The following is a 12,654-nucleotide window of genomic DNA, read 5'->3' as shown; positions in this document are numbered from 1 at the left end:
TGAGATCAGAGACAAATTAGTGATGCCTTACCAATGAAAGTTACATTCGCTTGAAACCCTTCAGAGATCTTTGTCAAACCGAGAACGAGACGAACATTCACTTGACTGGTATTGGTGATAAAGAGTGGTGGGAACCCTTCACACTGCCTCTCAATCGGGTATAACCATTCATCTGATTTAATCCCTACACTGTCACTGCACTGGTCTCCACTTGCTCCTACGTTGATCTAAACAAAAAAACATTGAGACAGATGCTAGTGATGGAATTGGAGACTACAATAGTGATAAATACATGATAATCACAACCTGCAAACAAGAATAGGCAATAATTGTTTCACGCGGCTACAAGCGACTGGTTTTGTGTTTATATTCGATTTCACTTTTACAAAATGTCCTCTAAACAATATAAACGACACCAAAATGGTAATATAGCTTATGGCATTCGATGAATGCTGTTTAAAACTTAAAACACTGTTTTGATGAAATTCGATCACTGACACAGAGTGTAAGGGAAATTCAAATTTATCATTTTTATTCCAATGTTCAATTTTTAATTCTAACAGATAAAAGGTATTTTCAGAAGAAAACTGAACTATTGGAATTTGATTATGAATTTGATTATGAATTTGATTATGAATTTGATTATGAATTTGATTATGAATTTGATTATGAATTTGATTATGAGCTTGTATTATTGAAAGGGCAATCCGACCATTGTTACACCTTCATGCGTAATAAATCATACAAATCATAAGAGAAACAGAATGGCGAAAGTTTGAAATAAATCGGACCAAAATTAAGGGAGTTATGAATGTTTGACCTTTCCGTTTATCATGCCCAAGTATCATTATTTTCGGTTTTCCTTCTAGACTAAATGCCTATTCCATTATACGGTATTATAGATAACACATTATATAGGTCCTCTAAAGATTGAAAAAATCTTTTAAATACTCTATATATTTTCATTTTTCAGTCATTTTGTGTGTTGGAATAAATGAGAATTGTCCAGCACTACATCACAGTGAAATTACAGATTCAGCCAATTTGAAGTGCCCATACTGTTAGTGATTCCAAAATTACATAACTTTTTTAAAACTTTTTGCCAGATTCCATTCAAACTTTCCCCAGTCCGTTTCTCTGATTTTTTTATTTTAGAGAAGTTGTCTACTTAGGTTTGATTTTTCTTTAATCATGACAGAGAATTTATCATTGAACATTTGCTACGTAATATTGCAAAGCACAACTGACACATATGTATATATAGATGTAATAATGTTACCCTGTAGTCAGTAAATTCGATGGCGATGTATTTATCAGGTGGTGCTGATATTTGCACAGAACATTCACTGAATGGTGAAAAAATGGAGGGGAAGGGAGCGGTTTCTAAGACGCCATCTTGCCAACCGCCGTACACCAGAGTACTTCCCCCACATCCCGTAACGCACTGATCTCTTGAGCAATCTTCATGACGGAAAAATCAAAAACATGTTTCTTTGAAATCCTGTAAATATTAGCACTTATAATACATATTATTTCATTTCATACATATTTCCTGTCCAACATTCTCCACCCAACTTTCATTTAAATCAATGTTAATCATATTCAATGCTTTAAACAAAAATTTAAATCAGAAACGAAACTAGATGGATGTTCTACAGCGTGCAGTCGAAAATGATGCCTCCGTCATAGAGCGATTTTACAAACCAAAACGGAAGTAATCTAAAAAATTCAAATTTGATTGTAATTCATTAACAGGTTCTCAGAATATCGTAATTACCAGCTATTCATTAACATATATTCATATACAGTTTTGAATGGGCTTTTCGAGTCTAAAGGCTATTTTTTTGTTTTCATCTGATAATTTAAAGGCAGGGTATTTCACCGGCATCATTGCTGTAATGCATTTTCAATTGCGCCATCTTTCGGTGAAAGTGTAGACAGAGCTTTTTCCAGTGGACCCAAGCAGCACCAAGCAGCATTGTGGGACAAAGCTGTCGACATATCAAGACATCGTGAGCAAGAGATGGCAGTGTATATAAATCTGAAGTAGTGTTAGTTCAATACCCTGCCTATAAGATAAGGGAATGGGCCTTCCAGTCCTCATGCATGGATCCATCACTAGGCCTAAACAAATGAAATATGTTGTATTGCCCTTTGCGACCGACCCCAAAATCTTGAAATCTACGGTCGGCTTTTTAAAAAGTTTTTTTTTAACCGTTTTTTTAAAAGATAAAAAATATATTAAAGCATTCAAAACTGGGAAATATTGGCCCAAAGAGGGGAGGAAAAAAAGATCTCCGACCGACCCACCCATGTTTTGGCACCTGAAGGGCGATACATCTTTTGTTTAAGGCCCTATGTTACAGAGTCGTCCTAATACACCTACCAACACTCTCGTAGTATAAGCTAAATCCCAGTGGTGCCATGGTAGCTTGGAGAGGTCCGATCGTTAAGTCGAGTATGATGGGAGTTGGCATGATGATTCGGAACGGTGGTAGATTGCCGCATACCTCACGGAAGCTGTATCTCTGAGGGTCATAGATAGCAAGTCTGTCCATACAGCCGTTACCTTGGTTACTGTTGATAAAGGTTCGCAGATTCATGTATTTGATATCTAACCTACGAGGGACAGAAAAGAGAGAGAGAGAGAGAGTTCTAATAATATAATATGGCTCTAGGACAATAACCCAATGAACAATCACCCCCGGCCAATTACCAGAGGGACAATTATCCCCCCCCAGGACAATTACCCCCCGATTTTTGTTTTTGCTTTGATTAAAACCAACTTATTATCAGGGTAGACAGGGTAGACTTCCCCTTTAATGAAAGGGGGCGTAATTTTCGGAGGGGGGGGGTGTAATTGTTCTAGGGATTAATTATCAGGGTGGGTTGTCCTCGGAGGGGGGGAGGGGGTTGTTCTTAGGGGGTAATTGTCCAGGGGTTATTGCACGTGGGTGTAGTTTTCCGGGGTGATTTTCCCCGGGGTGATTGTTCAGGGGGTTATTGTTTTGATACGATATATTATGTATGTAGCCAAATAACATGTACTACATACGGTCCAAAGGGGAACATCTAGCATTCGATTCCTCTAAATACTTGATTTTCAAAGAAAGACTTCATTCACCCAACCAAACACGAACAAAAGTATTACTCAATTAATTCAAACAAATTTGGCATAATGGTGAAAAGTACATGTGCAACTTATCTACTGTTAAAACAAACTTAATGTTTTTAACGCAAATAACACACTCAACAACAAAAACACGTATACAATGCATGATGTTTTGCATATAAAATAAATAGGTTAAAACTTAATTGTTTACCATCTCGGACCCCCCAATTAAGGATTTAAAAAAAAATCATATGAACTTCATTGTTCAGAAGACTGCTCTGGAAGTCTTGAATAAATTGATGCGGTAAAGGGCATTACCAAAACAAATGTGAAATACTTTCAACCGAGGATAAGAAAAATATACATGAATAAGAATACTCCAAGCCCATAGTATGAAGATATTTGTTGACCCCAATTATTCGGTGAAATATTCTGAACCCAAAATAACGTTACTTTGCGGAAAGGCAAGATTTGAAAGCCATAATATAATACATGACTTTCATGGCAAACTTTCTCGATGTGTTCTATATACCCTCTTCTGCTGTAGAAAAATAAGGAAGAAACTACATTTTTGTTATAGTCTTTTGACTTCTTTGGCCTATATCATATAGTATCATATTATACTGAAGATAATGCTGCGGGTAATTACAATTGAAGGGCTCAATAGCATAGTGGACGTAAAACATATAATGTTAAAGCCCCACTGCACTAATTATAGCTACTTGCGCCCTCTATATAGAAAACAATGCCTAATCGGTGACCATTGGTCCCCAATGATCCCTTTTTCTTATGTTTTTTTTTTCCAAAGAAAATTTGTATTCAATCATTCTTCAGCAAGAACAAAACAGTAGACTTGAACAAAAGTACATGTTGTGACATAATGGTAAAACAGTGTTACATCACTTGCACATGCCTCCATGTATCTAGTAATATAACACATTTATTGCGTTTGATAGAAAGAACCCGCTCAACTTCATAAACACGTTTAAGCATCTTCTTAAAAGAATTCAAAGATAACCGTTCCTTTTGCATTTCGCAGAGAATAAATAGTATTTTGCATATACAATGACAAAATTAAAAATGGATTGCATACCATCTGGGAAACCAAACAAAAAGGCATTTTTGTTCAAAAGCACTTCATTGTTTAGAATAGAGCTTTAGAAGTCTTGAATGAATATTATTGATGCGTAACAGGGCATTCCCAAAACAAGTGTGAAATAATTTCAACAGAGGATAAACAAGATGTACATAAATTAGAATATATAGCTATGCCCATAATGTGAAGATATTTGTTGGCCCCTAGTATTCGATGTAAAATTCTGAACTGAAGATAAAGAAGTTTCGTAGAGAGGCAACATTTTAAAGGAATAGTGTAAAGTTTCTTCCAGTCTTGAACAGGTTCAGTTAAAATTGTAGCCCATTTCTTTTCCGAAATCGGAACTTCAAGGTTCTTTTCAACATAAATTTGATGAACATATTTGCAAACCTTCTTTAAGTTATGCAATAACTCTTCTTGGGGTGTCTTGCTTTCAGCTTGGTTCTGTAGAATACCATTTTTCCATTCTTTTGGAAGTGCAGAGATTAATGAGTAGAAGTCAAGAAAATGACACTGAACTTTATATTTTTGAATAAATGTTATATGAGAATAAAATTTACCATGCTCATCCAATTAATGTCTTATACGAGTGATTCCAATATCTATCCACTTGTGCTTAAATACAAGATTACCACCTATTTTAATTAGAGAGTTATTCCACAACACTTGATCTTGAATGTTTACATCTGTCAATCTAGGATTTTAGGGGAAAATGTCAAGCAAGTAAAGTTTCACGTATAAAGTGGTTCCTTACATTGAATATTTTGGGGTCATTAAACTTTAAATTGTACAACCAAAACAAATCACCCGAGATGTTTCAAATAGTATTAAAAAAAACATTTCCATTTACCTGTATTATCTACATCAATCAATCGTTTTACCCTTGCAGTTTTCAATCCTTTAATAACTGAAGGAAGATGTAACATTTTTAATCCACCTTGATCATAATCCCCAATAATTGTACGACGGTTAATCTTATCTGGTTTTCCACTCCATATAAAGGAGTACATTAAAGAAGCAATTTCGTAGAAAAATTCTTCTGGTGGCTTTGGGAGAACGGATAAAAGATATACTCATTGAGAAAGGCCTAGCGACTTTAATACAGTGATTTTCCCTATAGGTGTTAAATTTCTCATATTCCATATTCTCAAAATATTTTTCAATTTTAGTAATTTTGGAGGAAAATTAAAGATAAACTTTAGTACTGGTAATGCGATTGCATTGTGAAAGAAAAGGTGTGGAAAGGATCAGAAACAGTTGATCATGTAGCATGTAAGTATTGGTGTGCACTGCAGGGTTCCGGAGTCATCAAAATCATAATAAATTTGACCGAGTCTTGGTAAAGTAACAAGCACTCACATAGAAAGCTATATATGGGACAACACTCATGGTGTCGGGGCTAGTACTACCTTGATTTCCTTGTCTTTCTATGCTCATTACTCAGCCAGTATACATTTTCTTCCAAAATTGTTTGGCACATGTCATTTATTTGTAATCTTGAACATTCAGTGTAAGTTTCGTTTGATTCTGTGAGATTTTTTTTTTTTTTTACCAGTACTGGAGTTTATCTTTAATTCAAATATATTATCAAGATTAATAGAAAAATACACTCCTGGCAGTCTAAAGGGTCCATTGGAATATCTAAGTCCACCAAAAGATATGTCGGGAGGGTGGGCATTGTAGTACCCAAGAGCTGCTATTTTCGATTTGTTCCGGTTAATGCATAGTCCTGATTTTTTTTAATTAATCTAAGATAAACATAATAATTTTAAGCGAAGCGGCGTCGTTTAAATAAAACGTTGTGTTATCAAGCATATGAATTAAGCTTAATTTCTGTACCATTCACTCTGATGCCTTTAACATCATTATCTCTCCTTATTCATATACTCATTATTTCATTACAAATTATATACAAAAGGGGGGCCTAGAGGGCAGCCTTGTCTAACACCACATGTAATTGGAAAAAAATTGTAAGCATGCCCATTGTTCGACACACATGAATAAATAATAAATTTTCACTCAGGATATTAAATCTTCCCCAAAATTGAAATATTCCAAAGCTTGAAACATAAAGGACCATTTTAATTTATCGACAGCCTTTTCAACATCAACCATTAACATAAAACCGGGAATATCATGTTCATTTGTTAATTCAATCATGTCTAAAGCCAAACGAATGTTCTCTCCAATGTACCGACCATGTAAAAACCTGTTTGGTCAATACTAATATTACCCGACAAGACTTTCCATAGTCTCAGAGCTAAACTTTTAGCGAGAAGTTTGTAATCTGTGTAATCTGTGTTTTTCTTATGTTAATTGAGAGCTGATTTGGTGATATAACCACCTGTCAGTGACCATGCAGGGAGGTTTAATCCCTCCTGACCAACGTGGTGCAGACCGTGCAGTTGGCCATTACGAGAAAGGAGGTAACGATAAACAAATATCCAACCTTATTTGCAAGTCATGTGTTCCGGAGATGAATAGAGTTATCTTTCTTCCTGTATAATACCACGGGGCGAATGCTCGTAGCTCGATGTACCCATAGGATACATTCAGAGCATAATAATCCAAGCCTTCGTCCAACAGATCTTGAATCCTGGTGTTAGACACGCCTGGTTACGAACGAAACACATGAAATTACGGTTTATATCTTTATCAAAATCTGTTCAAAATACGATAAAATTAAGGCATTACATAAAAAGAGAACAATCTGAACGGGGGATGATAGTTTCTAAAGCAAAATGGATTGAGAATGGTAAAATGTATATTTGTCATTTTACTAATACAGGAAAATGGTATTCGACAACCCAAAGCTGTCTTCCATAGAGTACGTCATGAAGAGAATGAACTTGTGGGAGATCGAATTCTCATGTAAATGCTGAGAAACCATCATCATGACTATCACCATCGTTATCATCATCACAATCATTATCATCATCACCATCATTATTACCATCACCATTACAGGGGCGGATCCAGCCGGTGAGAAAATATTTAGCGGCTAAGTAGCCGGCCGATAATTCGCTCAGTGGGGAGAAGGGGGGGGGGTAGTGAGCACTAATTTGTTTTGCCCTCGAAAATTATTTGAAAAATCGCACCATCATTATCATAACCACTATCACCGTCATCACCATCATCATCATCATCACTATCACCATCACCATCATCATCATCACCATCATCATTATCATCACCATCATCATCATCATCATCACCATCACCATCACCATCATCATCACCATCATCATTATCATCACCATCATCATCATCATCACCATCACCATCATCATCATCATCACCATCACCATCACCATCATCATCACCATCATCATTATCATCACCATCATCATCACTATCACCATCACCATCATTATCACCATCACCATCATCACCATCATCATCATCATCATCATCATTATCATCACCATCATCATCACCATCACCATCATCATCATCATCATCACCATCATCATCATCACCATCATCATTATCATCACCATCATCATTATCATCACCATCATCATCATCACCATCATCATTATCATCACCATCATCATCACCATCACCATCACCATCACCATCATCATCATCATCATTATCATTATCATCACCATAATCATCATCACCATCATCATCATCACCATCATCATCATCATCACCATCATCATCATCACCATCATCACCGTCATCACCATCATCATCATCATCACTATCACCATCACCATCATTATCACCATCACCATCATCACCATCATCACCATCATCATCATCACTATCACCATCACCATCATTATCACCATCACCATCATTATCATCACTATTACCATCACCATTACTATCATCATCATCATCATCATCATCATCATTATCACCATCACCATCATCATCATCACTATTACCATCACCATTACTATCATCATCATCATCACCGTCATCACCATCATCATCATCACCATCATTATCACCATCACCATCATCATCATCACTATTACCATCACCATTACTATCACCATCATCATTATCATCACCATCATCATCATCACTATCACCATCACCATCATTGTCATCATTACTATCATCGTCATCATCATCACCATCACCACCATCATCATCACTATTACCATCACCATTACTATCATCATCATCATCACCATCACCATCATTATCACCATCACCATCATCATCATCACTATTACCATCACCATTACTATCATCATTACTATCATCGTCATCATCATCACCATCATCACCATAGGATAAGTGTGTAGTTAATTGTGGACATTCCGTTATCCTCTGTCCCCCAGATTGTTTAACAGTCTGTATATATATGTAAATCAATTTTTCTTGTGATGGCCCCACTATTAGGCCCGCTGCACACGAGATGATATAATGTTTGCGTGATTATCGGCACAAAAATTAAGCATCTTATTTTAATTCGTGCATACTCCATTAGGTCTAAACCATAATGCGCTTTTCACAATGCGTTGATTTTTGTATACGATATCTTTCAGACACAGCTCTCCAGTTGATGCACTAATCACTGACGCAATCTTACGTCAATGAAATGAGGGCTTCGCTATTATGCAACTCACTTTTGATACACACATAATCCAGCGTCTCGTTGCAGGTTGTCATCCATGCTGAAACATTGCCAGCTCGTGACCCATTAGTGGCGTAACAGACGGGGGTGACGTTCGATGCTTTATGCGGTTCCACCCACAAAATACTCTCCGTAATGTTGAAAACATCCTACGAAGATGAAATAAACCGATAACACAATTTGTTGTTGGTCTTGTCTCGTCTGAGTGAGATTGAAGGGCAATCCAAAGCTTTCTAACAAGACAAGACCAACAAAAGCACCCACACACGACCACCACCACAACATATAGCAACATCAAACAAGTAGTTTGGTGAAAGATTGAACAATGATATTTACAGAATTTATCAAGAAAGTTATTTATGTTTGAGTGCCGAGATAATTATGGAGAATTGGTCACACTGAAATGTAACCCGGACAATTGACCTGTTTTAATTGGTCCTGTCAAAAGTCCTATTTTTCTTTCAAACGTCGTTTTCTTTGGGCATGTACTAACATATTATATTACTATAGATCCTCTATCAGAATAATATTAAGAGGTGTATCAAAATACAGATATATTAATACCTAATTAACATACTGATATTTAGACAGATAACATCTAGAGGCGGGTTATTTGATTGACATAGATACCGTTGTTGTCATGTATTTTCGATTGCGCCATCTTTCTGTGAAGGTTTATATAGAGCGACTTCCGTCATCAGTTGCATGCTGGGATATGGATATGTATAGCTCAGAGACTACGGAAGTCTTCTCTGGTATTATTAGTAGTGACCAAACAGGTTTTTACATGGTCGGTACATTAGAGAGAACATTCGTTTTGCTTTAGACATGATTGAATATACAAATGAACATGATATTCCCGGTTTTATGTTAATGGTTGATATTGAAAAGGCTTTCGATAAATTAGAATGATCCTTTGTGTTTAAAGCCTTAAAATACTTCAATTTTGGAGAAGATTTAATATCCTGGGTGAAAATTATGTATAATGATATAATTATGTGTGTTGAACAACGGGCATGCTTCTATTTTTTTTTCTCCACTTACATGTGGTGTTAGACAAGCCTGCCCATTAAGCCCTCTTTTGTATATAATTTTAATGAAATAATGAGTATATGGATAAGGAGAGATAATGATGTTAAAGGCATCAGAGTGAATGGTACAGAAATTAAGCTTAATTCATATGCTGATGACACCACGTTTTATTTAAACGACGTCTCGTCGCTTAAAACTATTATGTATATTCTAGACCAATTTAAAGTTTTTTCAGCAAGGAAAACGGAAATAATAGCTCTTGGGTAATACGAAGCCCACCCTCCCGACATATCTTTTTCTGGACTTAGATATTCCAATTTTTCTATTTAATGTTGATGATATATTCGAATTAAATTTTCCTCCAGAATTACAAAATTGAAAAACATTTTTAGAATATGGAATATGAGAGATTTAACACCTATAGGGAATATCACTGTAATAAAGTCGCTTGGCCCTTCTCAATTAGATAAGATTAACCGTCATACAATCATTGGAAATTATAATTAAGGTGGATTAAAAATGTTCCATCTTCCTTCAGTTATTAAAGGATTGAAAATTGCATGGGTAAAACGATTGATTGATGTAGAAAATACAGGTAAATGAAAATGCTTTTTTGAATATTATTTGAAACATATCGGGGGAGATTTGTTTTGGTTGTGCAATTTAAAGTTTAATGGCCCCAAAATATCCAATGTAAGGAACCACTTTATACGTCAAATTTGACTTGCTTGGAGTGCGTTGACATTCTCCCCTAAATTGACTGATGTAAACATTCAAGATCAAGTGTTGTGGAATAACTCTCTAATTAAAATAGGTGGTAATGTTGTATTTAAGCACAATTGGATAGATATTGGAATCACTCGTATAAGACATTTGTTGGATGAGCATGGTAAATTTTATTCTCATATAACATTTATTCAAAAATATAAAGTTCAGTGTCATTTTCTTGACTTCTACTCATTAATCTCCGCGCTTCCAATATAATGGAAAAAATGGTATCCTACAGCACCAAGCTGAAACCAAAACACCCCTATGAGGAATTATTGCATAACTTAAAGAAGGTTTTCAAAGTATGCAAATATGTTGATCGAATTTCTGTTGCAAAGATCCTTAAAGTTCCGATTTCCGAAATAAAATGGGCTACAATTTTAACTGAACCTGTTCAAGCCTGGAAGAAACTTTACACTATTCCTTTAAAATGTTGCCTTTCTACGAAACTTCGTTATTTTCAGTTCAGAATTGTACATAGAATACTAGGTGTCAACAAATATATTCACATTATGGGCATAGCTAATTCTAATTTATGTACATTTTGCTTATCCTCTGTTGAAAGTATTTCACACTTGTTTTGGGAATGCCCTGTTACGCATCAATTCATACAAGACTTCCAAAGCTCTATTCTAAACAATGAAGTGCTTTTGAATTAAAATTGCTTTTTGTTTGGTTTCTCAGATGGTACGCAATCTATCTTTAATTTTGTTATTTTATATGCAAAACACTATATATTCTCTGCGAAATACAAAAGGGAACGGCTATCTTTGAATTCTTTTATGAAGTTGAGCGGGTTCTTTCTATCAAATGCAATAAATTCGTATATTACTTGATAAATGGAGACATGTTCAACTGTTGTAAAATGTTTGTTTTACCGATATGTCACAACATGTACTTTGTTCAAATGTATTGTTTGGTTCTTGCTCAAGAATGATTGAATACATTTTTCTTTGGAAAAAAAAACTATCGACACATTGTGATATCATATAAGCCTGATCTCCTGCCTTTAACGAGGGGGGATGGGGTCTCGTTGGCCACACCCCTTTATTCACACCCTAGGAGACAAAGCTAGATAGAGCCTCACCTGTAGACGGAACACTTCTGAGGAAGTTGGTAGTCTTCCGTAAAGTAGCTCACATGTATTCCTAGCCTCCTCATTCGTTCCTTTCAACAGAGAGGGTAGCATACATGTACCAGATCCAATGCTTATCCATCTTTGATATTTACGATCAAATGAATTTATACATTCATCTGAAAAGAAATTGATAATATTAATAATAATGATAATAATATTAGTATTAATATTAATAATAATAATAATAATAATAATAATAATAATAATTATCATTATAATATGAATGATAATAAGAATTATAATGCTATTGATAGTGATAATAATCATGATATTAATAATGATAATAACATCGCTATCAAGGAAAGAGAGACACGCCAAAATGTCTTACAAGCCGATCGCCTGTCTGATTATCAAGATATTTATGATTGGAAATCAAAACCAAATTTTGCGTTTTCCTTACGTTTTTCATAACACTGCAGTCCTATGGAGATAACGAGTATGGTAAAATCGGTCACTCAAAGATTTTTACTTTTTTGAAGCACTTCTTGATCTTTTTTTTTTAGGGCTTCAATATTACACCATATTACAGACACTGATAACACATAGGGCCGTGCATCTCAGATTTAACATTGTTAAACATTTTTGTGAGATAATGAAAAACTGAGTGTCACATTTGAAAGAACATACAATTTAAATGACAAAATAATCTTTGTTTGATCAAAATCGGTTCAGAGACGGCTGAAATATCCATAAATATAACGATTTCTAATACTTGTGTACCATCACAAATATTCGATAATTTGAAAAACAGTTGAAAAAACGAAATAGCGCTTTTTACGTCGTATTTCAGCCAACGCCGATGTTGGCTTTTTTTGTTGTTGGCATTTTCGTGTTGGTTATATTACGCACAACCAGCCGGCTCATGTATTGTAATTTTTAATCAAATAATTAATTTACAGTCACCGTAT

At 35.2% G+C, this 12,654-nt stretch overlaps 1 protein-coding gene across 4 annotated transcripts in view; it reads right to left on the bottom strand.

Moving 5' to 3' along the window:
* The window catches only part of LOC756881, a 95,363-nt gene that overhangs the window by 26,245 nt on the left and 56,464 nt on the right, over positions 1 to 12,654 (bottom strand). For all 4 annotated transcript variants that reach the window (XM_030989146.1, XM_030989144.1, XM_030989147.1 and 1 more), the window contains 6 exons: positions 11,696 to 11,862; positions 8,801 to 8,957; positions 6,658 to 6,820; positions 2,387 to 2,619; positions 1,280 to 1,461; positions 32 to 227 (listed from right to left, as the gene is read on the bottom strand). In XM_030989146.1, the coding sequence (XP_030845006.1) occupies positions 32 to 227; positions 1,280 to 1,461; positions 2,387 to 2,619; positions 6,658 to 6,820; positions 8,801 to 8,957; positions 11,696 to 11,862 (1,098 nt within the window). The remainder of the gene's footprint in view (positions 1 to 31; positions 228 to 1,279; positions 1,462 to 2,386; positions 2,620 to 6,657; positions 6,821 to 8,800; positions 8,958 to 11,695; positions 11,863 to 12,654) is intronic.

The sequence above is a fragment of the Strongylocentrotus purpuratus genome, unplaced genomic scaffold (genome assembly GCF_000002235.5).
Source record: "Strongylocentrotus purpuratus isolate Spur 01 unplaced genomic scaffold, Spur_5.0 spur5_scaffold_18, whole genome shotgun sequence".
In the NCBI taxonomy this organism is placed as follows: domain Eukaryota; kingdom Metazoa; phylum Echinodermata; class Echinoidea; order Camarodonta; family Strongylocentrotidae; genus Strongylocentrotus; species Strongylocentrotus purpuratus.
This window is presented reverse-complemented; position numbering and strand designations above follow the sequence as displayed.